The sequence below is a fragment of the Patella vulgata genome, chromosome 5 (genome assembly GCF_932274485.2).
Source record: "Patella vulgata chromosome 5, xgPatVulg1.2, whole genome shotgun sequence".
NCBI classification, from domain to species: Eukaryota; Metazoa; Mollusca; class Gastropoda; family Patellidae; genus Patella; species Patella vulgata.
In genome coordinates this window covers 59,755,050-59,782,168 of record NC_065883.2, presented here as the reverse complement: position 1 = coordinate 59,782,168, position 27,119 = coordinate 59,755,050, and the positions used below count along the sequence as shown (strand labels likewise).

General features: G+C 31.5%; 1 protein-coding gene across 2 annotated transcripts in view; it reads right to left on the bottom strand.

Moving 5' to 3' along the window:
- Window positions 1-759: 759 nt before the first annotated feature.
- Window positions 760-27,119, bottom strand: part of LOC126821051 (uncharacterized) — a 30,936-nt gene continuing 4,576 nt past the window's right edge. For both annotated transcript variants that reach the window (XM_050549348.2, XM_050549347.2), the window contains exons 3-5: window positions 26,512-26,728; window positions 20,756-20,888; window positions 760-1,937 (exon numbers count right to left, since the gene is read on the bottom strand). In XM_050549348.2, coding sequence (XP_050405305.1) covers window positions 1,776-1,937; window positions 20,756-20,888; window positions 26,512-26,728 — 512 coding nt within the window. In that variant the 3' untranslated portion in view covers window positions 760-1,775. The remainder of the gene's footprint in view (window positions 1,938-20,755; window positions 20,889-26,511; window positions 26,729-27,119) is intronic.

Genomic DNA, 27,119 nt, shown 5'->3' with positions numbered 1-27,119 from the left:
TTTGGGAGGTATGTTACTTTTGGGGTGTTTATTCAGATTTGATTGCATGATAAGCCCAATTTGGCTGTGGCAGGACATTTCACTTGAGTCAATTAACAAAATTCAACAAAATTTCATTGGTAGGTTGGTCAGATGGTATTTGCTTCATTAGACTGATTCAAATAAATTTGCTTTGATCCATAGGGGAAGGACAGGGGCATATTTTAAAGTGACAAATTTTCCCTAAAATTGCTGGATGAATTTCAATGTTTGATAGGTGTGTGCACCGCATGGCCAGAACAGTGGATATTATTTGGATATAAATGAAGTATTTCAGCTGATTATGAGTGTGACATGATTTAGATGCTGGACATTCATGGTAATTCACAATTTGCAATCTTAAGAGTGTCATCCTTGATAACCTGATAATACTCTTCTATCGATTATATTTTTGGGAAATTCCAGACAGTTGTCTAAATTTTCCAGAATTATTTAATGGATTGTTAAATTTGTTACCCCTTAGGATCTATGTAGAATATGCATACTCAGAAACATCTTTTATTCTAGATCTAGATCTATTTTGCCAACATCTAATATTCTTGACATGTGGTGTGTGGGGAAGAATATGCTTACCCTTCATCCAATTGGTTTATTGAATTACTTGCCCATTCTCATTTGACATTGGAGAATTTTTCAACGTTTACATTCACCTTGTCCTATTAAATTATTTCTTTACTCCCTGGTTATCATCATTATACAAACCAACACAAAAATGATTGCTCTTATGTAATTTTTTTTTTTCAATAACAAACGGTCAAAAACATAATCTTATAAACAAAGTCATTAAAAAGTATTTTATTTATAGTATGAAATGTTAAGTGGTAAATAGAAGTAAATGCTAGTTTTCTCAAGTATATGTAGAAAGTAATGAGATACAAACTGGTCTTGTTCTAACACCTGCCATACATAAAAAACACAATTTACATGCTCGTTTTACCTTATATCTTATATACTGACATTACTTTAATCATTAGTGACACAACGTAAATCAAATTACCAGTAATGATATCCTTATATGCCGTAAAATCCACTAATATAGGTTATATAAAGCTTATAAATGCAAATTTTAATGTGAAATACAAAAAATGGTAAATATTACACAAATGCAAATAAGTTGACATAAAATTTTAAATGCATGTTTACAATGAATCATTCCATCTCACCTGTATTATCAATATTTATTTAAGGAGAAATTGAATTATAATGTGGTTATTTATAATATTTAATAACCTGGGTGGAGCACTTTTACATTTTAATACTTATTTCAATTAATGTGAACATTTTTAACACATTCATCACCATACAACTTAAAGGGACAGGTTTATTAATAATGGACACTGGTTTTTGGGAAACAGGTTGAGATTATCTCCCTTTGCATCTGAACTTTATCCTAGTGCTATCAAAGTATACTGGATTACTTATGGATAGATAACACTTTCATGGAGATAAGAATGTGGAACTCATCAAAACATTCAGTTCTGCAACTGAAAATCAACTCTCTGAGCATTGGAAAATCCATCTTTATTTTATCAATTGGACCTGCTATCATGATAGTAAAAATTAATCAAAAGATTGGTATTAGATACATACATCTTATTTTGGTATTTTTACACACAAAAACATTCTAGGATAACAAATTTGAGGTTGAGCAGTTTGGTCCAGAAAACATGCAATCCTATTGTCAATAAATAGAATCTGTTTATGAACACAATGTGGCTAGAATATTCTAAACTTTGTTATTCGGGAGCAGGAGCATCAAGAGTTCTCCAGTACAAATCCAGTCTTTCTAACCATTGAGACCAATATCGATGACATTTTTCTGAGTTGAGGAAATGAACATGTGCTGGATCACCCCAGGAATAGGCTACAACTATCACAGCATTAGATACAGGTCCAATCTACAAGTAGAAAATAATTTATTTTACGTCTATTTAAATAAAATTTCATAAGCTGGAAACAAGTTAGGTACCAAGGTAATATATTATATTTCTATATACAATATATGTCTGATTTATATATATGTAAATGTGTGGGCTGTGTGCAGTGGGTCCTCAAATTAAAACCAAGTACTGTGTTTCTTTCATATATCTCTTTTTTGTTCCTCCTCCAAACTTCAAGGTGCTTAGAGTAGTGTCACCACAGTCTATCAAGAACTTATAATTATTACCTTTTAGGGTTGATAATTACCTTTCTAGGGTTGAATTAATTATGGGTTACCTTTACATTGATATGACATCTTAGAGCATAGACCTCTTAACTAGTAGTCTAATAAAAATGATACTGAATAGAATAATGTGTCTTAATGGTAATATTTTAATACAAATATATATTTAATATTATAAGCCTATTTTCTATTTCTATAATCTTCTTTGTATTCTTTTAATATTTTAATTTATGTCTAAATTGTTGTGTTTATGTTAATTGTAATATAGGTATGTAGGGGTTACATCTTCAAGAATATAAATATGAGCCCAAGAAGGGCAATTAGATTAGAAATACAGGTACAGATAATAGGTTACACTTATGTAAATTCTTGATTTTATACTTCTTTAGTTGAACATAAGTCTGTAGTTATTATAACATTCTGAATATTGTCTGTTATGATTGTTATATACTGTATCAATATAAAGTTCTATAATTAACTGGATCAAGTGTTATAATTTTGAATAAGAAGAACCCTGTATGATGAACTGTCAACAGTAATAATAACCTAAGCTGGTTACAGTAGCTAAGTCTCTAACTCAATATTATCCACTGATATCCAATATTTAGGACAAAATCGTGTACCATAACGCATTTCAGCGCCATTTGTAACAAGGAACTCAAAGAATGAGGCTAGACATATTCCACAAGTCATGTCTAACAATGATGTCATATTCTTTTCAGGAGAGCATGCACAATAAACACTATCGGTGTAGACTGGAATAACCAGACGATAGAGATTGCCATTCGAATGAGACTTCTAATGTATTTTTCCGAACATAACTGATTAGAAATTACAGTAACAAAAGAAACGATTGAATGTAAATCAGTTTATATACATTCATATTACATTATTATATGTGTTGCGAGTTGCGACCCATTTGTTTCAATTTCTAGGTCCCAAATATTTAGCTCCTTTAAACTTTGATTTAGGTCAAAACAAATTGTAAGTAATTGACAGCCTATAAGTGAATAAATTTTTTGTTTCAACGATGGATCCATTGAGGCTCAGTATATAACACTGACTCATTAACTAGGTCCTGGATTTGATCCCGGTGTAGGCTTAGAAAGTTCCTTGAATCACAGCTGGTTTACCTTTTGTCACTGGTACACGAAGGAGGGGCTGACAAGGTGTCTAGTCTGTCCAATGGGACAAAATACCGAGGTCCCCTGTATACCACTGGCAGCACATTAAAAGTTCCACTGACAGTTGAAAATAGATATAAGAGTAGGCAGTAGTGTCGATCTCAGTGCAAACTCTATCTCAGGTAAAAAAAAAATATGGATTTGTCTTTAAGTATCCACAAAAAATGTTACAATACTGTCTACTTAAACGCTCTACTATCACATCATAACACCTGATGTTATTTTGACCCTGTATCTATTATGGTAGACTGTCATTTCTTCTGATGGCTAATTTTGTGAAATAATATTGACTCAATCTCTGTTACATCTACCTTGAATATAGAACTTATCAGATACACCTATCAGTTTCAATGTCTTTGATGACATCATAGAGCATGTACCCATCTGCCAATCACTTTATAGAAATCATTCAAATACTACTATACTAAATTCTACTTTTCCCACAAACCTGTGTTTGTGCAAGCGAAGTGGATTCCACGTTTCAATAGTTCAATTTTACTCACTGTCTGCTAGCAAAACATGTTTGCTTACATTAAGCCATTTAAACCTGAGCAAATAAAATGGAAGTTTTCTTAACAAAAACACCATTCTTACCAAATTGAAACTGATACATTGACCTTCAAATGAATAATATTTGGATAAAAATCATAAAAAGGGTAATGACTGCAATAGAAACTGGCTGTCACGATCAAGAGAGTACCTTCATCAATAGGAGATTTATATTTGTAAAAGCTTAATGGTTTTTTGACAAATTAAAAAGTAAGTCAGGTCTATTTTTTAGGTAACTAACAAAAAGTTGAATCTTCTTTGACTGGCATTTAGTAATTTAACAGTAACACACTAAAAACTATTTAAGGAATAACTATTACTGGTTTATTAACATACACCGTAGAGTCTCGTCTTTATTAAGCAATCATTTGCTTGATAAAGATGAGAGTATCAATCATCATTAAAAAGTTGAATCTAAAATTAACAGTCACAAATAACTATAGTTTAATCTGAACAATTCTGCTAATCAAAAATAGTTTTATCGCAGAACATTGAAACTTTGTACATGTTAAAATATTAATCTAAAAACTTCAGAAGTGATGATTATGGAAGTCGATCAAATGTATACACAATTTTCTTGTAAAATGGAATCTTTGTCGCCTGTAAACCATCTAAAATAGGTTATTCAGATAACTTTGAAACTTATTATTATTTCAATTTCTAATATTTTAAAATGAAATTCCAATCTAAGTTCCATCAAATATCTTTGAATTATGAACAGATCAAAAGTGCAAAATCAACATGATAAACAACAATTTCACAGGAAAATCAAGTCCCTGAATTTTCAACTTTTAGCAAAATACATGAGATTGTATTTGATTCTAACCATCCAAGAGGGTAAAGTCAATTGTGGATACCACCTGAATCATGAAATATGAGTCTATTATTAAGCTATTTCTAGCTCAAATGTTTAGTAAATATTTTGTAAGGTCTTAGAGACAACCTGTTCATACACCCCCAAGACTCTTTTTTTATCCAGATTGTTCAATTACCTTCTTAAGAAGACAATAATGTCATTGAACCTCTAATCCAACTATTACTTATGTAAATAAACACAAGTCTTAACAATATCCATAAGCCATTGTTGTCCAAGTCATATTTAGAAGAAGCATATCCCCCCTGTAGCTTGCTGCCCCCTCAAAGGGTCAATATGAAGTTGTAGTATTGACAAGATGAAGTGTTTTCTGTGATCAAACTATTGACTGTTGTAGAGATATCTGTTTATCTGACCGCTATACATCTTCTGTCATTACAGATTTATTTTATCATATCACTTCAAAAATAATACACTACCGGTACTTTATAATCTGAACACAATCTTTTTTAGTGATGTTTTTGCTGGTTTTAGAAATCATTCTAACTTGGCTGGTGGCCTTCGCCTCAAAGTTACCTTTTAGTAAGTAACCATAGGTTTAGCTGTCCATGTCTAAACTGGCAATAAAATGTGACAGGTGTCATGTATAGGGTAAGGTATTATCATACAGCTAACAGTAGTTTTGTATTCAAAATAAAATATAAGTCCATATTGTTAAAAAAAAGTCCTGTTACATTTAACACGATCTGCTGTATATCTATAAATCCATAAACATATGGAGTGATGAGATCCTCCGCCGCGCCCCACATCCATTGCCAGTAATTTTTGTCATTTATTAGGACTCTCACTCTTAGTTGTAAGCTACATTATATTATTTTTGTTTTTGGGGAGGAAAGGGTTTGGAGTAAGTGTTTTATACATTTTCACTAAATCCAAATAGAAATAGCAATCTGGTTCCGCAGTGGACTATGTCCTCTGAGTTCACTACTGAGCAGGTTATCCAATCTCCAGAACTGTTGTAAGAGAATTCTTTGTTTCATTAGTCTGAACAATGGATATAAATTTCAAGGAAATTGGATGATAACTTTTGTTATTCAAATGTTTACAAGATTCTGGAAGGTGAGCAAGGACAATAATTGATTTGAAGCATTAAATAATAATATGAATTTTGAAACGATTGATTGCTAAATGTTGCCTGTAGATTATTCACAAGAAATTATGGACGATGGACAGCAATATATATATAACCACATATGTGTAAAAAAAATGACAGTAGGTCTTGCCCTAACTGTTTAAGTTACTCAATTCATATACATGTATGTATATATATACATGTATATACACACATATAAACTTTTGAAATTAAATTTCTATTTGCATGACAAGTAAGTTTGCTTTAACTACATTTTTTCCTTCTTAAAATCTACTAATGCATATTAAATAAAAAGAAAACCTGTTGAAAAAGGGATTGGAATGTCGGAGCTTATTTAACATTCTATAGACTTTTCAATAGGTGACAGCACCTTTTATCACCTTTGACCTCTTATGTATTTAACATGGTCATAAAAACATCATTCATTTTACATGTTTAATTAAATCATCTTTGTGAAAAACAACTTTACTTTTTACAATAGTTTGACATCTGACTAGTGACTACCCTGTTACGGTACTCATTATGAAAAAAAAAACTCTCAACATTTTTTCTTCATCTCTACCTTTTCTTCCCCCCTTTCAGTTTGGTAACACAAGCAATTACCAATTTTAACAAATAACCTTATATGCCCTTAGCAACATTTTATAATAGGGAAGGGGTACAAAGACTCTGGGCTGGCACTAGTTTGCTTTGGTTAATAAAAAAAAAAACTGCCTCGACAGATTAGAAAAAATAACTGAGTTTAAATTCAAAAGAGAATTGGGGACATACCTTTCTACCTTAAAAGTAAATAGTATTTAAATTCTTAAAAGAAGTGGGTTTAGTTGACGATTGAAGAAACAAATGAAAGTATGGAGTCATTCTTGTTTATCTATCATCTTATTGGTAAGTGTCATCGTAGGTAAATATTGTGACAGACCACAAGTTATTCTCTATAATTATATATCCTCTTAACTAGTTTGAGTTTATCCTTAAAATACTCTAGAAATTTACTTTTTCCTTTTTTGTTTTGAACAAGTGACAACTGTTTGTTTAGTTTCTCTAGTTCAGAGATGTCAGGATCATGATATGCACCTTCTACAAGTATCTACTTCAAATCCTTCTTCCTTTTTATATATCTTACTCAAATAAACATTTCTTCTTCTACCAGATAGTTTAGAAGAATATAACAAAGATAATATTGTGTACAGACCAAAATAATTGAATAAATAAAAGAAAAATAAATAGCTATGAATACACACAGATTAAAATACATATCCTTTTAAATAAATTGTTCTTTCTTCTTGGGTAGTCATTAACCTTTGAAGTCTCAGCATGTGCCAAGGCGAATATATGCCAGCATTGCATTTTACAATGTACATGGGGGAGGGGGGGAGAGAGCACCTCAGATTTCAGCATCAGTTTGGGGCATTTCTTTACAAAGAGTTTGGTGTGAAAGATACAAAAGCAAAAGGAATCAGCCCCATTGACACTGTTTTCCCCTGGGCAAACCTATCTCTAAAGGTCCACCTTTTTTTGGTATAATTAGACTACAAACAAAGATAGATATTTTATATTATTTGACATGAACAACTGTACAACAACAGGGAATCATATTTATAATCTTGGTTTTCTATCTTACTATTATTTACATAGGCGTAAAGAAAAGTGATGCAACAAACTGATATCTAAAAGCAGTTTAAATGCCTCCTGAATACATATAATTTCCACCAAAACGCACAAGGAAAATGGTCAGTTAAATAAGCATGTCAGTACCACTGAGTCACTTTCTGAGTAATTTCTATTTGTAACAGATCATCCATGGATGTCAAATGGTTTAAATTCCGAGTGTATTAGGAAAACAAAGATAGGTTGCCTGGCAATGAAATATCTGCCCCACAGCAGCTAAATGGTCCGAACAGTCGACAATGGTTGTCTCACATCTATTCTTTTATTTGTAATGGGAGCATTCACAAGACACTGATATCAATTTCCTATAATCGGATGATAACTATTATCGTTTGAGCATTCACAAGGTTCTATAAAGTGAAACAAGGGAAATGACTCTAGAAATAATTAGCGGGAATTGTTGAAATTTGATCAGTTTTTCGACTGACTAATTTAAATAATGCATATAAATTTCATACAGATCAGTTGATAACTTTTGTTCAGAAGGTTCTACAAAGTGAAACAAGGTCAAAACTCTATAATAAATTAACAGAAATTGATGAAATCAAATCTTCATCTCACTAATGTAAACAACATAATATATCCATTTAAAACAATCAGATGATAAATGTAGTCTGTAGAGTATTTACAAGAAATTATGGATAACTGACAGACAGATCACATGTCAACGTGTGCTATAAAAAGGAATATCTGTTTAAATGTTTTCTAGAGATAAATGCTGATACAATAGTGTATGTCCCCTTTAATCACTTGAGGTAAAATCTTATCAATATTGTGCAACAAAAAATATCAACTGAATTTAAGCCTAAATTGCCATCAAACTAATATCTAAACTCTAAAAGACATAATCCTGTCTGGTACAATGTTGTTTTTAACTAAAATAATTTTGAACGTTTAAAAAACTTGGTAAAGTAACCTCTATATTACATGTAGACGATGGTTCAATTCAATTGATTCTCAGATTGCTTTGCAAAAGAAAAAGCAAACACTCCACCCACTGGGTTGGACCATATAAAAACTAATTTGACGGTCCTAGTCCAGCTGATCCCTAACAAATGGTCAATACACATGTATACCTGCCTATTTGTATAAGAATTACAAACCTGTTAGCTAAATTTACACGAACTTCTTTCATCTACTCAATTCATTAATCACTTTTTTTATTGGAAAATTAATTTCTGGGACAAGAAAAGATTTGAGAGGTAACATGGACAATACTCTGTATGTCATAGCACTTGGAGAACTTAGTATTTAAACAGTAAGAAAAATAAGATTTTCAATAGAAAACAATTAATCAAATTCTCTTATGTATTTTAGAAAGTGGTTGTGTTTTGTCTAACTTTCTTGGTAACAAAATGTTGGGCCAATGTAACTATCTAACTGTATCTGCATTCATCCATATACAAATAGTTAACCCCTTAAAACTTAATCAAAAATTTTACATTATCACCAGTAGTTATTTCAGACTTATTGGTATAATAATGTCTTTTGTTAATAAGAGGCTCAGGGCCTTACTTTACCACTTACCACTGATTAATGATAACATACATAAATTTGTCCATCCAAGGTGTCTCTGCACCTGTATTTGGTAGAGCAACAATTTTTTGAACAAATCCGAATAAGTACCAGTACACCAAGGCAACATGTATACCAATTTTGGCTGTAAACAACTGAGTGGGACACAATTAGAAGTTGAAAATGTCTACATTTGCCCGGTCAAGGTGCGACTGCCCTGTCCCTTTGCTGCCAAGTAACTTTATTTAAACATCAAAGGATCAACCAAAGCATCAAAGGATCAACCAAAGCATCAACCAATCAACATATACATCAAATTTGGTTGAAAATACATAAATTTGACAAATTTGTATCTTTAACATCTAATAACTTGCCCCTTTAAGGTGCCGAGCCAGTATTTTGAGAAGCAACTTCTTTTTAAAAAAAATCAAAATAATCCCAGTACAACCCTATCAACATTTATCAAATTCTTTCTAGAAAACACTTCTAGGGAAACAGTGGCAAATGTCTGTTTGCACCGGTCAAAGAGATGACATCAGACCTTTGGGCCAATGACCTGATAAGTTTAAACAAGACAAAGACAAATTCCATCTTCATGATGATTTTGTTTTGTGGTAATGTATATAGATGCAATACTGTACTGAAAAAAAATATTGCATATTCATTGCATTGCATATCATTATTACACATAATATTTTTGGGGCACTTCACTAAATAGCTTGATCTATCTTGTTCCAGACAGAATAATCTGAAATCCAGTTTCTTTATCAAATTTTGTTACAAGGTCTGATTAGTTCACTTTTGGCACTTCTTGTCAACATGTAAATACTGATTAAAGAATTTGATTATTTGGTTAGAAACAACCTGGTAATTTACTAAAACCTCAAGGTTACTGTGACACAGGTAGTTGACCTCTACGGCATTCACCATTGGGCTTTATCTAAAAAAAATCCTGTAAAACCTGATACACTTAAAATTACGGTTTTGTAAGTAAAAAATGTCAAATTTTTCCTATTATATAATGAGATACAAATCTATAAACCCATGTGTCCATATCAAATTAACATTGTAAAAAAAAAATCTGGTCTAGTCATCTTTATACTTAAAGAAATTTTTTTGACATGTCACAAGGATTAAAAATATATTGTTTTTCAATCGATAAGATCTGCTTAGCTTTCAAAATCAATTAATGATCAGATGCTGAATCTTGGGTTTATTGGCCCAACTGATGAAAAACAAAGCCACTCGTGTTAGGGAAAGCGATAAATATTTCTTAAGGAGACAAAAACTGTATGAAATTTCATTAAAAAAATATCAAAAAGTTGGATCTTTGTGTTAGCATTAGATCAAAATGTTTTTATATAAAATTAATTTTTTTTATTTTTTTTTTAAAAAAGGAAATTTCTGGCCATCTCTAGTCTATAGCAGGTACCAGCACACTTGGTACTTTCTAAATGTACTCTTCACACGACTGTAGTAGAAAATGGCAAGAGTGTTAAATAAGTAAAAAATCGTGTTGAATTTGTCGGTTTGATTTACTGAACTAAGTGTCATGTTAGCTTGTAAAAACACACAGCAAGTTTATCTTCAAGGTTTAATATATATGATAGCGACACAACACCTTAGTCCTTAATCCCTTGGAATGTAACAAATATATTTGGTCATTAATAGAGCAGTGCGACTACTAATCCCTACAGCTGTTAAGGTTCCATTTATTGTGGATTTTGACAAGGCAATCTCACCTGATGAGTACCATTATCTTGGTTTAAATAGATAATACAAAATCTACTTTGTGTCAATTATACAATTTATCAAAGAGAAGTGGAATTAACCCCATTAAAGACAAGTTGACTGATAAAGTTATGACCTAATCTTAAAGGTGAACTTGTTAACACTTTCATTTTCTCTCTTCAGGCATTGACGACGTCCAGAAGACATAGACTAAATGGAGTTTTAATATGCCAGCGATCGTTAAGCTAGCTTAATTTTTTTGGCTAACACAATAGTGTTGCAAATAGACTCCAGCTTGTTATCCGTGTTCGAAAAGGCTTAATTTCTAAGCGGAGTTATATCAGCTGTCTGAATAGGTCAAATCAAAATTGCAGGTTCCAGCTAGATTCTTGTATGCCTTTTTCATAGCAAACTAATTGAATATTCAATGATATAGAGAATGATTATTGTTCATTTTATTAAATTTCAGAAGCTAAAGATAGTGGTCTAAGAGTAACCTTTGAGCCAATGCCCATAACCTATGTGAGCTTAAATAATCTGTAAGTTGAATCATGGTGTTCAAGAAGGAAGTTTACGCTCGGGGTTACCTGTTTTTGAGAAGTATAAAAGTACATGTAACTTTAATAAAATTAAATATACCTGGGTGTGTCAAAAACATACTCCAAAAATAATTCTGCAAATAAATAAGTTTAACCTCTAGACAAGATAATTTTATCTGCTATATCATATGAACTTTAAACAGATTACCTACCTAAAAGTTGTATCATACATTAATTTATAAAATACTACAAAGACTTTTTCAAAACTTGAAGTACACAGTTTTGTAACAGCGTTATAAGATTGTAATCAACAAAGTTTTACTCATCCACATCATTCTATACAATTTCACTCAAACAGGATTTATATTTCATGAACTCTATTATCAGCCATTATTCAACTTTTGCAGATCTGAAGATAATGGTTTTAATATGCAATAATTTGCCTAATAATTTACAAACTGAGATTTTTCAAGTACCCAATTTTTGCCCCAATGTCCTTTCTATCACATTCAATGACATTGCCGATTTTCACATAGAAAGAATAAGTAATTTTACAATATCCAAACATCATAAATTACCAATATAAGATACAGATAGTATCAGTTACGATTAGGAAAATTACTTTTTTTTACCTACTAAATAATATAACAATAAATAAAGCTTATGTTCTTATAATGGGGATTTGGTGTAAATCCAGGAGGATTAGTTTAATTTATATAGAAACCATGTTACACTTGTTTGACCTAATGTTACAACAAAATTCGACCCCATTCATACTTTTTAATTGTATTCTAGATGACAGCTCATTCTCATATTTCTCTGCTTACATACACTATATTGTTTATTTTGTGTCAAAGATATTTGTACCATACAATTTATTAGTGTAAATATGGTACCCGGGGTTATTATTTCATGGTAAAATTACTTATTTTTAAAATAAGGTTTAGACAATAAAGAATAGAGTTCAATGTCCCATCAAACAGATTACTTTGAGTCTAATATATAGCTACTTTACTCTTAAGCCCGGCCCATACAGCTACGACTACACACAACCCGACAGGCCCGATTATACATCGTGAGTTAGCCACTTCCCCCTAGCGAGTGATTCCAAAAGTAAACCGGAAGCATAAAAGTGACATCTTGAATTTTCCCGGTAAAACAAGGAGCACATGACCTGCACAGTCACATGACTAAATGCTACTCTCTGATTGGCTAAACAACAGTAAGACAATTGATCGTGTCGTGTGAGTGTCCACACAAACACGATGGGTTACGACTGCATCCAACTACGACTGATTCGGACTGAACATGCTCAGTCGGGCCGACGGGCCACGACGCAACGGAAATCGATTGAATCGTGGTCGTGGGACTGTCCACACTGCACTGATTATCTGAGACATGACGTTGCGTTGGGTAGAGTCTGGGCAAGTCGTGGCGGTGTGGGCCGGACTTAAGGTGACATGTACAATGCTAGAATGGAGAATTGTGCCCATAGTGGCTTTTGCACCTACTCTGGATTGAATTCCAACTATCCGGGGTTCTATACAAGGGTGGACTGAAAGACTAGGCAAAACTTTCCTTGTCAACCCATAATCAAAATGGTTTTAGTTAACTTTATTAACTTCTAACATAAGTTAACATTATCAACTTCTAAGTAATATTATTAACTTTTATTGAAAGTTAACATTATTAATTTCTAAGGTAAATTAGCATTATTAAAAGCAGCATGGTATTGTGTTTTTCAGATTAAGAAAGTAAACAATATCATTTCCAGGACAAAACACATTGATGAAATTTCCCTCTATCTAAATGATGACATTGTTTCAGTGACAGTTATTGACAGTTCAAAGGCAGACACCATAACATTATTGTTGACCTAAGCAAGTGATAGTTTTACACAAGCCTTATGATTTACAGAATGTTCCTTTTATCTTAAAGGTCATGCAGTCCAAAAATAATTGCCAGTAGACAATGACCTATCAGTATTAATTATATTTGGTATATTGTCTCCTCATCACTTATTCCATGTAATTAATTTAAAGTAGCCATGATAATGTTTTACACATGTTTTATTTGTATTAAAATGGTACCCAAAATGTTTAGTGTTGGAGAACAGACTGTGTGATAAAATGAACTTCAGATCACCTGGGATACTCACTCTTGATTAATTCTCAAGTCTTGCCCATCAATATTTAGTTTTACAATGCATTTAATCAATATGAAAACAGCACTGTTGTTGCATTGGGAGTATAAAGGCAATGCAATCTAATGAAGCATGGAGAAGACAGATCTGGAAATGAAACACTGCTATGCAAAGGAATGACCCAACTGTTTAAAATGGGGCTATAGAAGTCTATAACTGCTGTGTTGTGTTGGGATTCATAAAATATCTATTAAAGTCTACAGCATATGAGGCCAGTTACAGTAATAACAGAAACACTTGCAGCACAAAACGGTCCTCATCTTTGTTTGATTCAGGCTTATCTAGTGCTGCATTCCTTCAATTAGCCTCATATTTTTTAGTGTAGTGTAAATGATTAATGCCATACCAATTTTTAGTGTAAATGCAGCTATATGCTCTGCTAAAAAATAAACCAAATTTAAAAACTTTATGGTGCATTAACCTGTGTATTTGTGAAGTTCAAAATAGAATAAAGGGTTTTAATAAAAATTTGCGAAGTTTTTTAATTAAACTTAATGAAAGCAAACTGCCACTGCTGGGAATTAACACACTTGTGATTAGTCTGCGCTAATCTAAGCCCTTTGTGATCTTATATGCCTACCTGTTCTGAGATCATTAATGATTGATTAATTTATTACAATTTCTTTTAAATCAGATCACCTTTCATTCAAGGTGTGATTTGATTTTACGACATGTAGATGCATGAAATTAAATTTGTAAATCACTACTTTCATTTCAAATCTTTTGAAATATTTATATTGATCTAGTAAATAATGTTGACATAGCAAGCAGTAAATACAATAAACCTATTTAAAAAGAACCATACGATTCTATCTTCTGATTCTATATATCTAATAAAAAGAAAACTGGCAATGTCTCTTCAAATAAGAAATATTACACAATACAATAATAAACAATGTTTTTGTTAGCCAAAATTTAAGAGCTCCACTCTTTGCAGCACTTCTTTTCTTTGATGTATTCTGAGTCTTCCCTCTTCAATGTTTCCTTTTTTCTAAGCCTTTCCACAAAATAAAATCTGTTTACTAGGGTGGCCACACATCAAGTGCACCTATTTTGTACACCATATAACCTTTGAAAAACATAAGTTTTATATAACACTGCTCTTAAAAACTACATTTACTAAGTGAATAAAATAATGTTAAGTGTTACTAAGTCTGCTGAATATAGTTTTTTTTAGATTAAATGTTGCTTGGACCTTCAAAAAAAAGTCAAAGCTGTTACTGCATTCTACATAAACTCGATAAAAATGGATAACTAAACTGTTGAAATAATAAAAAATATTATACTGATTTGTTCAAGATCTAGAGTACAGGTGTATGTATACTTGGAATGCATGTTAAGATAATTCCCCTCGGAAAAAACAACAACTATCAAAAATGTCTTTGAGTTAAAAATGCATAAAGGAATAGCTGAAGTTACCTTTATGTATTTATGATTGATATTTGATACCAATGATAGATTAGTTACAATGCTGTAGACCATGTCAGAAATATGAACCAAGATTTGCAGACAAACTGGTATATCACTTCAACCAATGTTAAAAAAAACATGGCAGCATGTTAGGTTAGTGACAGATGGGCTGAAGTAAAAAAGAGTGGATAGGAAATAGAAATCAACATGTAGGATATGAGTGACAAGTCATATGGTATTTACAGATTGTTGTTGGTGGTTCTACTTCATCAAACTTTCTTACCTTTAATAAAAGTTTTAAAAAATCAAGGTAAAAACTATGTTCTGCATCAATCTGTCGTTATAAATAGAAGTCAGTCATGATAAATCAAGACTATCTTCTTGTTTATAACCATGTTATATGTACACCAAGCTGATACTTTAAAATCAAGATAGATTCCATGTTCTTCTGAAAAAACTGTGTACAAATTAAAAACAGTGTCCTAAATAATGGAAATCTGCCAGTTTGATTACTTTTCAACCTTTATTTTATAACAACTTCACCTCTATTTGTTTTAAAACTCTAACTACATTCTACAAGTTTCTATCATAAATTTCAGTCCATTTTCTAATTAAAGAACCAATTTTTCAATCTAAAAAAATTCCAAATTATTCATACTTTAAATTAGTTCCTTTTTTTTTGGCAAATGTTAATAACTGTAAATTTAACAACAGTACCTTAAAGGTTAACAAATGGGAATTTGAATTTATATATTTTTTTAAAAATGGAATGTGTTTCAATGGTTGCACTAATTGGCTTTATTTCAAAACTAAACAAAATTTTCTAAATTTTGGTGTAAGATTTGGTTGTGTATTATCAGGTATATATAAAGTACAAAAACATTTAAACTCCTATGGAAAAGCTTTGGTTTGGTTGTTCAATTGCTTTAAAATCTCCAATAGATATTCCTTGATTCAGCATCAATGAAGACAAATGAGGGATGCTTATGGCAGGTAAGACTATATGTTTTGGTAATCTGTCACAGAAACAGATGCCAGATAAAAAGAAGTGGACATGTTAATAGATTTGTTGCTTCACACATGATCAAATAACTACTGACAGTCAACAAGTTAATCAGGATTTAAGACTATTAGTGGACAAGTGAGAAAGACATAAAGGCCGATTTGCCCCAATATTCACTCAAACCTCCCAACAAAAGCACTTGAGAAATTCAATAGGTGACAATGGGTCATTCTAAAGTCAATTGAGGGATATCAATTGACACACACTATTGATCAGAAATTAATCACCCCCATTCTTCCTCACAATAAGTCTAGAAGTGTGGACTTCAATTTGACACGCTCTCCAAACACTGACCATACTCGCCAGTTTGGACAAGATATTTTACCGGGTTATTCAATCTACTTAACACAACAGTAATCGATAATAGGGATATTAAATTAAACAAACCCTACCCAACGGCCACATATTGAACTACGACTGACACATACCACAAGTATGGAAGGGGCATTATGGATTTTAGATAAGCACTTTAAACTCCAATGGTTTATTATGACTCCATTGTGTTCCAGACTGATTGAATCTTGCTGAGTACTACCACTTCACCCAAATAAACTAAACATTAAGGCATCAATTTTCACATAAAGAAGTCTGCAACTTGATCTTCTAAATAAAGTACTCATCAGTAAGATTATAATAAAGCAATATTTTCCATCACATTTATTTATAAAAGCTCATTGTTGAATTATAAATTATCCATTAGAAATTTCCTGACATGAACAAGAACTACACATGCTTTGTAAATATTTTCAAGTTGCTAAAAAAAGGTATGAAAGAATCCTGTTAAGAAACAAGTATATTCAGATTGAGAGCAATGGCAAAAAAATGGATTAGTATACACAGGATCGTATAAATGGATTAGTATACACAGGATCGTATAAATGGATTAGTATACACAGGATTGTATAAATTTGAAAACTTTAATATCTTTATTGACGATGTACTCTTCTACCTATATTATGAATAAGTGTAATGTATCCCGAAATTTCTAGTCTTTACTTACAGTACGACAACATGGCTTTCTGGTCCCGATTCTTTGTTAATTTTCTTCATAATTTGATGTCAGATACTAGACAATTCTTGCAACACTTTGATAAAAACACAATTTAAATTTAACAGTTATTTTATGTATTAAGACTTTCTTCAAAAATCTATAGTGTATTTTTTGTAAATCTGTCTCTAAACTTGAAAGATATATTCTTGTAAAAATATTTTGGATATCTTACACAGAGATTTTTAAATATTAAGCCAATACAGTAAAGTTGTTGGTAAAATATTTCAAAGACTTCGAAATTTCTAACAAAATTACAAGTGTTATGTGATGCACTTGAACTTCAATTTTCACTTGACGTAAACAAATATACACTTGATTAAAGTCTTAAAGACAATAAATCTACAGTTTCTTTGATGTTGACAATTGAAGAGATTATCATTACACAATTAGGTCAGTGATCAATAAATATCAAACAAAAGGTCAAAGTTTAAACTTAGAAGAAATCCCTTAAATTCATATATTGATCCTTTAAGGGGTTTGATTATCTATTTGTCAATCTATAGCAGAATTGATTTCCCAGCAACTTAATAAATCGAAAACATTTTAGTGTGAGGGATTAGTACAAGTCTCAATGTAAATAGAATATGTTGAGTTTGGTTGGAACCATGGTGTTAAGAATTAATCAAATAAAGTGCCAGAAATGAACATTGTGGTGAACATGTGCCAACAAACCAAATACTGCTTAGTGCCGAACCATGAGGAAGAATTTATCACATGAGGTTACAGAACTGAAAATTCCATTCTCTTTTTGACCTTAGTTAAAGATGTATGTTTAGTATCCTTAAAATCCTATTTCCTCATCAAAAATATAGGATTCCAGGCAATGAAACCCACATCCACCTTGATGAATTGGCAAAGCTATCTAAAAGGCATGCCACATTGTGATTTTCTCATTACTGAATTAAAGATACATTATGTAAGATTTAGATAAAGAGCTAGCCATTCTTGCTATAATAATTCGAAAATAGATAATGCAAAATGAATAATTTGAAAATTTAATTCAAGTTACTCTATTGCGAGCGAAGATATTAGCCTTTGAAGGTTTGACAAGACGTGTGCAATAATTTCAACCACCGTACTAGTCGTTCGAATCTAAGTCTTGCTCCTTAAATCAAAATATGGCTGAACTGTTCTAATCTATTTAATATTGGTGAAAAACGATGCCATCGAGAGTTGATTATGGCCTGGATAAGTTAATTAATGTTTAATTAATAATTTAGAAAACATTTCAGGCCTAAAGAAAGACCAGCAATAGGCAGATTTAGCTCTTGAATAATGTATGTTTAAGCATTTACAAGACACTAAAACTGTTCCTTTGCAACCCATAATCAGAAATTAATAAAATTCATAGCGCTGACAAAAAGAACATAGATAAATTTGTACTTAGCTTAAGCCACTATACCATCCTTGTCTCACTGTACATAAATGTCAAGTTAGAAGAAAAATTTAGATTCCAAATAGTTCACAAGGGTTTGTTAAAGGGGGAGTTACAGACAGCAGCAATCTAATTAAAATTTGTACTTGGGTATAATATTGTTGGTCTTCCCCACATACAACTTAAAAATGACAAGAAAGTGACTTTTTTTCAATTTGGGTATAAAAAAATCATCCGCTCGGACAACTAAATCCTTAATAGTTTTATATGTAAGCTTATACAACACATACAAACACTAAAATATAACTGTTAGCTAAGTTAACATCTCAAGGTGTTCTAGACAGAATAAACATATTCTGTCATGTGCATGACATCTGTCACTATAGCTAAAACAGGGCAAGATACAGAATATGTAGTATACATAAATAATACTTGCACAATTACAAGCTTATATTAAATTAGTTTCTCAGTAAATTCTGATGAAAATTCATTTATCTTACAAATCATTTTTTATCACCTTAAAATTCCTTTACATGTAAGTAAAGAAAAAACAAAGAAGTTGTTTATATCCCAGATAAGCGTAAAAGCAATATGCAAATTCCATTGCAGTTCAATGCACCATAATAAAACAAGGAATGCACTCAAATGTCCAGTCATACAACATTAAAAAAGAATCTTTATCTGTAGACATTGGTCGTAAAACTGCATTAATCTTAAGTGACTCATTTATAGTTAGATAATCTTAGATTCCAGATATGTTCAGCAACTGAACAAAAAACATTGAGCTTAAAAAGCTACGCTAATTGTGATTTATCGTAGAAGTGCAACCACTGCATATTTAATAAAGATCTAGTCTCTATGCAATACAACTACAAGAGAAAAAAATTTAATAAGTGTAGATTTAAATCTTCAACTTTTTGACAGAACTAAAACCAGATGGAAACCATTCAAAGTCAACATATCAAATTTCTTTATACAGGTAGTTAATAAAAAACTTCAATAGTAAAGGATTCGAATTCAACAAAGTCGGCTGAATCACTGCCTAAGTAAATACTACATATTAAAAAGATTTTTATAAATGCATGAATATCTTAGTGCTTGAGAAAATACATAAAAAAGATAAAATGGATTTAATTTATATAAAGCTAAATGAGCTTCACAAGTGTAGCCTGTCATATATCTTCATACTTAGTTTCAACAGGAGAGAATAAATACGGCTTTATATCCCATAATATAAATATCTTACAATGATTTATATAATATTTATATAAAATGTAGGACATATCCAACTTTAGCACAATATTTCTTTAAGTGAGGAATGTTAAAAATACAAAAAGGTATTGGTAATGTAAAAAATATGAGTCGCTATTGTCAACATTTGAATATAAATGGTAATAATGTGAGTTATACTAATGTATAATACAAGACTGCTAATTTAATGTAGAGTTGTGGGGATATTAAAATGTGATAATAAAGTTAATCATGTAGAAAAGATTAGTAATGATTTCTATGTAAGATATATGTAAGAAATAATTAAGTATTGTGTAAGTTGGCAGGTATATATAAATCATGTATGCAATATATATATATATAGCAGTATGTACTATGTCGGCATGTATATCATATTTATCTAATGAATACACCTACATATGCCTTTGATCTCTTTGATTGTACAAAGTAGAATATAGACATAACCTTTTAACAATAATGTTACAAATTTTATAATCTTTCACAAAAAATCAATGGTTCTTTCAATTTTTTCTTATTCTTCGGTGCTTTGATCTTCTCTTTGTAATCATTTGATTTCGAAACCAACTTGCTTTTCAAATATTTAGATATATCTTTATAAGCTACTATATAATCTATTTAAGACATCATAGCATATTTTTGATACTATGCAATATGTGTGTTAGTTTTTAAAATCTGTAAACATGCCTAGGCAAAGTCTGATCTTAATAAAAATGTATTCCTCTACTGCTATGAACACTCTCCATACTGCAGTTAATTTTCTATATCAAAAACATCAAATTATTTGCTAACTTTCAAGAGTGTCTCCTTCTACTCAATTGTTACCAGAATAAAAGATGGAATCTTTTGTGTACTACTGCATTTAATAAGAACACCAGGTAATATAATTTTGAAAATTGATAAAAAGAAGATCAACTACTAATAAAATATACTTGAAATACTTACTGCTGACTTTTAGTGATTTGATTTTTTTAATAAAACAGAATTAGGAATGAAATAGTCAAAAGAAAAAATATCCAAACTATAAAATACAGTCAACATGTACCTACCTTTAGAAGAGGATCTGTACAGGCATTAATAGCACCCAGATAAGCCGCTACTTGTAAAGGATTATCATAGGTATTTGTTAGTAACGGTTTAGGTTTCCTAGATGTCTTCCAATCTATTACACATAATGTGTCTCTGGAAAAGAATACGAAAAGAATTTCAAAACATAATTTTGTTTATTGCAACTTATTTGAATAACAGATTCCTTTTTCAGGGTATTCATATATATTTGGTTCCCTTCATATAGAACATATTTTATGACATCTGAGAATTTATGATGTTGCTTCATTTTTATTTTCATTTCTTTGTGTAAAACTCTGCTAGAGAGATTTTTTTAACATTCTAACTATGTTTCAAGACAAAATTTTACAGTATTCCCTAATGAGCCGACATTTGGTGTTTCTATAACAATAAGACTGTAAACCAACATCACTTTAATGACTACAATAAGTTCAATTTTAACTTTAACGTACACTGACACTTATTGGTTGAGAATGGTATTTTGAATTTAGATTTTGACAAATTGAAATCTAATATTATCTGGTATGCCTTTACAAAGTCATATTCATATTGAAATCTAAATATTTTTTTTTTTTACAAGACTAGTATCATACTAAATGGAATAAAATATACATGTACTGCATACCGTTCAGGGTCACACAAGTTCCCACATTTACTGTGTAAAATGTAAAACAAACATGGCAGAAATGTCACAGGTTTTATTCATTAGTTTATTATAAAAGTCAACAATATTCCTAATTGTTCATATATGAATAAATTAGAAACATATTGAGTTACCTTAACAGCACCAAAGTTCCTACATGTACCCTGAGGACACAACTTAAATCTGAAGACTTCTACAAGAAGGCAATCAGAAAATCCCCAGAGTTATATAGTTCATGAACTTCTGACCACTGCTTGTACCAAGTGTCACTTTTCATTTTAAACAATTACTAACAGAGCCTACATAAATATTGTATTAAAATATCAGCAAGATTCTATCAATTGTAATGTAATAGTACCAAACTATGGCTGTTTATCTGGATGTTTATCAATAACAGTATCATTGTTATTTTTCAAACTGTGCACCCCATTGAGAATTTAATATTTCCTGTTAAAGACAAATAAGGCAATTTACATATGCACAGATTTAAAATCTCTGATGATATATTTGAGGATTTTTACTCTAAAATTGTGCAAGTTGAACACCTATAAGGGAAAATCAGACTCAAATTATTCAATTCTGCTCAGTATTTAGTAAGATAAGATAGACTGTAAATTTTTTGACATCTTTTTACTCTGACTGAATCCAAGCCGGAAGATAATCTATCGTTAATATTTTGATTTATTTACTAGTAATTAAATTTTAAACAACCAATCTGCGCATATTTAGTGTAGATCAGGGGTGTCAATTGTGCGAGCCGCAGGCCAGATCCGGGTTTAAATGTGGCCTGTAGAACAAATTTCAACAAACTGACATGTCGATAATTCTTAGAAGCTAGCGGTGGAAATCAGTGACATGTATTATTGTGTTCCAGTTTCAGTACTGTATGTCATAGATGTCTAAGTTGTAGGCATGGCAAATTTGGTCCATTTAAAAGTAGTGTATAGCATTATAATATGTAACGATTTTAGTCCAATAAATCAATAAAATTTTCTTTAACTTAATTTTTTTTGTATATCTCCAGCCCACTTGATGTAAAATTTTAGTTGATATGGTCCCTGAATTGAAATGATTTTGACACCCCTGGTGTAGATTAAAGGACAATATTGGTGTCAGTCATTATCACATATGTGATAGAACTAATTAAACACGTTCCAAATATAATTTTAACACAGAGATCATTGCTACGATAGCTGAGTAATACAGGTTTCCTGAATCGGAAGTGACGAACGCCAAAGGAAAACACGAGTCATACTCTATACAACTGACTGATGTGACGAGTGATAACAGATACACGGCCGAATTTCTGCTCACTAATAATCCCTTCCAATCGTGTTTTTCTTTGGGTTCGTCACTTCCGATTCAGGAATTGTAGCAATGATCTCTGTGTTAAAATTATATTTGGAATGTGTTTAACCAGCTCTATCATATATGTGATAATGACTGGCACCAATATTATCCTTTAAGTCATGGAAAATTTGATATTGTCTGAAGAAATGCAAATATGACAATTTAACTATTTGCATTAAAATGATCCTTTTCAAAATTATAAAAAGAGTTGAATAGAAAAAAAAGAGTACTTTGATTAATTCATACTCTTAATATCACTTTAATAAAAATAAAAATTATGGAAACTGTGAATGTCTATTTCAGATTAAATATGGCATTCTTTTTGGAGCGTACATTTTTTTATTTGATACAAATTTTCTGTAGGGGCAGTTTTGTAGTTACATGTATGTGATAAACTCTGACAATACCATTTTATTTATTGCTAAAATACCTCACATGCCTTGGACTAAATTTTATTTTCTAATCATAAATCACATTAACTTCATCTTAAAAACATGTCATGTCTATACTTTCAAGTAAACATAAATTTTCATACACAATAGTCCTTGTGGGCAACTTGTGGCATACTTAAACATTGTAAATTAAATATTTAAAACTCAGTGATTATTTTAAGATATATTATGTAAGATTTAGATTTAGATAAAGAGCTGGTCGTTCTTGCTATAATAGTCCAAAAATAGATAATGCAAAATGAATATACTGAAAATTTCATTCAAGTGACTTTATTCTGAGCAAAGTTATTAATGTCTGTGCATTAATTGTTTATTATCGTAACCACCGTACTGGTTGTTCGAGACTAAACCTCTCTTCTCCATCTTTAAATTAAATCATTAAATGGTCTGACTATTCTAATCTGCTTAAAATTGGAGTCATGCAATGGCCTAAAGAGTTGATTATGGTTTTGTCATTTTATGTCTAATTAATAATTTATATAATATTTAAGGCCTAATGAAAGACCTACAATAGGCAGATTCAGCTCTTGAATAATGCCTCCTTATGTACGTATCTACATGTATTTTCGTTCAGCTTCTAAACTTGATATTTGACTTACATTATCTCATCTGAAGTAAGAGCACAGCCTAGGACCCAGAGGATCCATTGTATAAAACAGAATGTCAAAATAACAGCTCTATCTAGAAACATGTTTTTATGTTAAGAGCTAAATCTGCCTATTGCATGTCTTTCTTTTGGCTTCATGGATTTATTCTTATAAGAAGGCAATAATCAACTCTCTAGACCAGAATAGTTTAAAACACATGCACCATTTAATAGTTTATCATTAAGATAGCCACACAAAGTGTGAAAATATGCCCATGTAGCAGCTTTGTATCGAGAAAAAATATAGCCATTGATAGCAGCTTATCCACAAAAAAAAAACTTGGATGTTGACCAAATTTTAAAATTTGGCACTACGTTCGTCTACTCTTATATCAAATTCCAACTGTCAAGGGATCTTTCACATGCATGCCTCAGTTTTACATCCCATTCGAATGAGTAGACAGTAGTCCTTGTCAGACCCTCCTTCCTGCACCACTGACAAGGGGAAACCGTGCACCGGAAAAATCCTGATGAACTTCCTCAATCAACACCGGGATTGAACCCATGACATCCAGGCTAGTGAGCCAGCATCTTATTCACTTAGCCACCGTGGCTCCACAGAATGTTGAAGAGTGCTGACTGCTGAATATCCATAAGGTTTGTGAATGCTTCACAAAAAATTGGAAGAAAATCTGTTAAAATCTGTAGTCTCTATAGCGTTAAGGTTTAGACAAAAGGGAGGTAACTCTGGAACAGAACATCGATCGCTCCCCCTCTATCGCCTTAACAAGATTTTCGGCAAGGAGGATGTAAATCGATAGGATTTCATTCTCGCGTGATAACAATGTTTTGCACTAAATTTGAAAAGACTCTGTGAAATACTGTTTTCAGCAAAGGTTTTCGGCAAAGGGGGGATAACTCAGGAACGCTTAAAATCTATAGGGGTCGTTCACACCATATTTTAAAACAAAAACTGTTGCCTTTTTTACATTAACAAGCCAACTGTTGACCAACGAACATGGGTAACGACCTATTAAATGTGGGTGTATAAAAATTAACAATTAAGACTTTTTTTTATAATTGTAGCAATGGTACTTGACAATCAAGACTATATTGTCAAAACTTTCAAGATCTATTTTTGAACTATTATAGCAAGAATAGTCATCTCTTTATCTAAATAAACATTAAAGATACATTATGGGAGATAAGATAAAGAGCTGGCAGTTCTCACCATAATAGTTAAAAACTAGATAATGTATAGGGAATTTGCTGAAAATTTCAGTCAAATTGATCCACTCTGAACTGAGAATTTAGCGATAGAATTTTCGGCCTAGCCTCGATCATCATTACTAAAGTCAGTACGATAAAAAACATAGTCTTGATTATCCATTTCATGATTAAATCATGAATTAAAGTTGAGCAGCAAATCAGATCCTAATCCAGTAAATATCGCAGGCTAGCGATGACATCGAGAGTTGATTATGGTCTGGATAAGTTAATTAATGTCTAATTAATAATTTAGATAACATTTCAGGCCTATAGGCAGATTTAGTTCTTGCATAATGTATGTTTAAATAATGCATCTTTAATGGGTTTTTCTTAATCATCAATACTCTGTAGAGTATTAATCATTTTTTAATAATACAGTAAAAAAAAATAAGTTTAACTAACTTTCATTAAAAACCCATGGACAGACTAACAATACACACTCACTTTTACAGTGTGATGGGGCACTGATACACTGTTTGTGATCCACCTGCTGTGGAAATTAGCTGACTAAAAAAACATCAAAAATCTAAAATGACTCAGAAACTTGTAATTTATCGCAATACATAGCAACTTGAGTAATTACTGGATTAAAAAAAAGCACCTCTTTGCCAAAATCCACTTTTTACGAACATTTAATGCACTATTTTTCTGAGTAAATTAGAAGCAAGTCAGAAATAGAGAGTGCAAAATTTCCAATGATATCCTTATTCTGTTACTAAACATCAATCAAAAGCTCTTTTAAATTCTTCTTTCACTATAAAAAAAACCCACAACCAAAAATAATAGGATAATGCTGAAAAACAGTAACATTACAAGGGGAGTAACTCCGGTTTGGTTTGGTAAGCACTGAATGAAATAAACTACTATTGCTGTCTAAAAGAACAATTCTTCACACATAAATTGAAATTAACAACTCATAGCTAAACCTTTGTTTTAAAACTAAGTTATACTCCAGGGCACTGTATAGTTGGTCTTAGATAAGGGTACCAGACATTGTAAAATCTTACATGATATTGTCATACAAATTACTGCCACCTCCGTATGACTTCGGAATTTTGGGGAAAAATTTCCACATTCGCAGGAATCTGCAGCCTAATGGCAGTAATAATAACCAACTTCATGATTCCCTTAATCTCGTTGATTAAAGCAGGATCAGGCCACAGTCATTGTTCATATACCCTTACGAGAATTCAGACACTGTTGTTAGTGTTTTTTAGTTGATCGGGTACTTGTCTGTATACAAATGGGTACCAGGCTCAGGCTTGTAGCCAGTTTGTTGGCTGTGGAGGGCCATTGCGAGTCTGATGGGTACTTAAAGTCCTTTTATATAGCATTATAGCCGACAATGACCTTTTCAGCCATATGAACACCTATCTACAAACCAATCACGATTAGCTTGAAGTTTAAGATGTAATTAAAGTGGAAACGACTGCTTACCTATAGAGTGCCACACAATCAAATACACCTTTATAAAGAAGATAAGGATGTGTTATCGAACATTCTAATGCTTTAACTTCTGTAACCTCATTAAATATAGGCTGTATACTCCTCCAGAAAGCTTCAACATTAGGTTGTATCTGAATATCTGATTCTGATTCACCAGCTAATAACTGTTGTACACAGGCATGGAAATTTATACCTTTTCTTAGAGTTTCTGAAATGAATCAAATCACTCTTCTTCACAAAACATTAACAATTACTTGAAACACCCAGGGGAGTGGAACCATTCTAATAATCCTTTTAATTGCGGAAAAAAGGTTTCTATTTACAAATAAGCTCTCAATGGGCGGGGGGTAATCTGGATTTAACAATTTGCACCCCCACCCCACACACACCTGTATCATATGTGTAAACACCGAAGATTAGATGAATTTATCAAAATTAAATTAAAATAAAAAAAACAACAGAAAATTTAAAAAGCCCTTTGCATTATTTGTATATGAGCAAAGGCTGAACCACAAAGATCAACTCATTTAAGTTTTTACCAAAAAGTTTGTCCTGAGGGGTTTTCAAAAAGTGGAAGTGCTATGTCTTGCCTCTGGTAA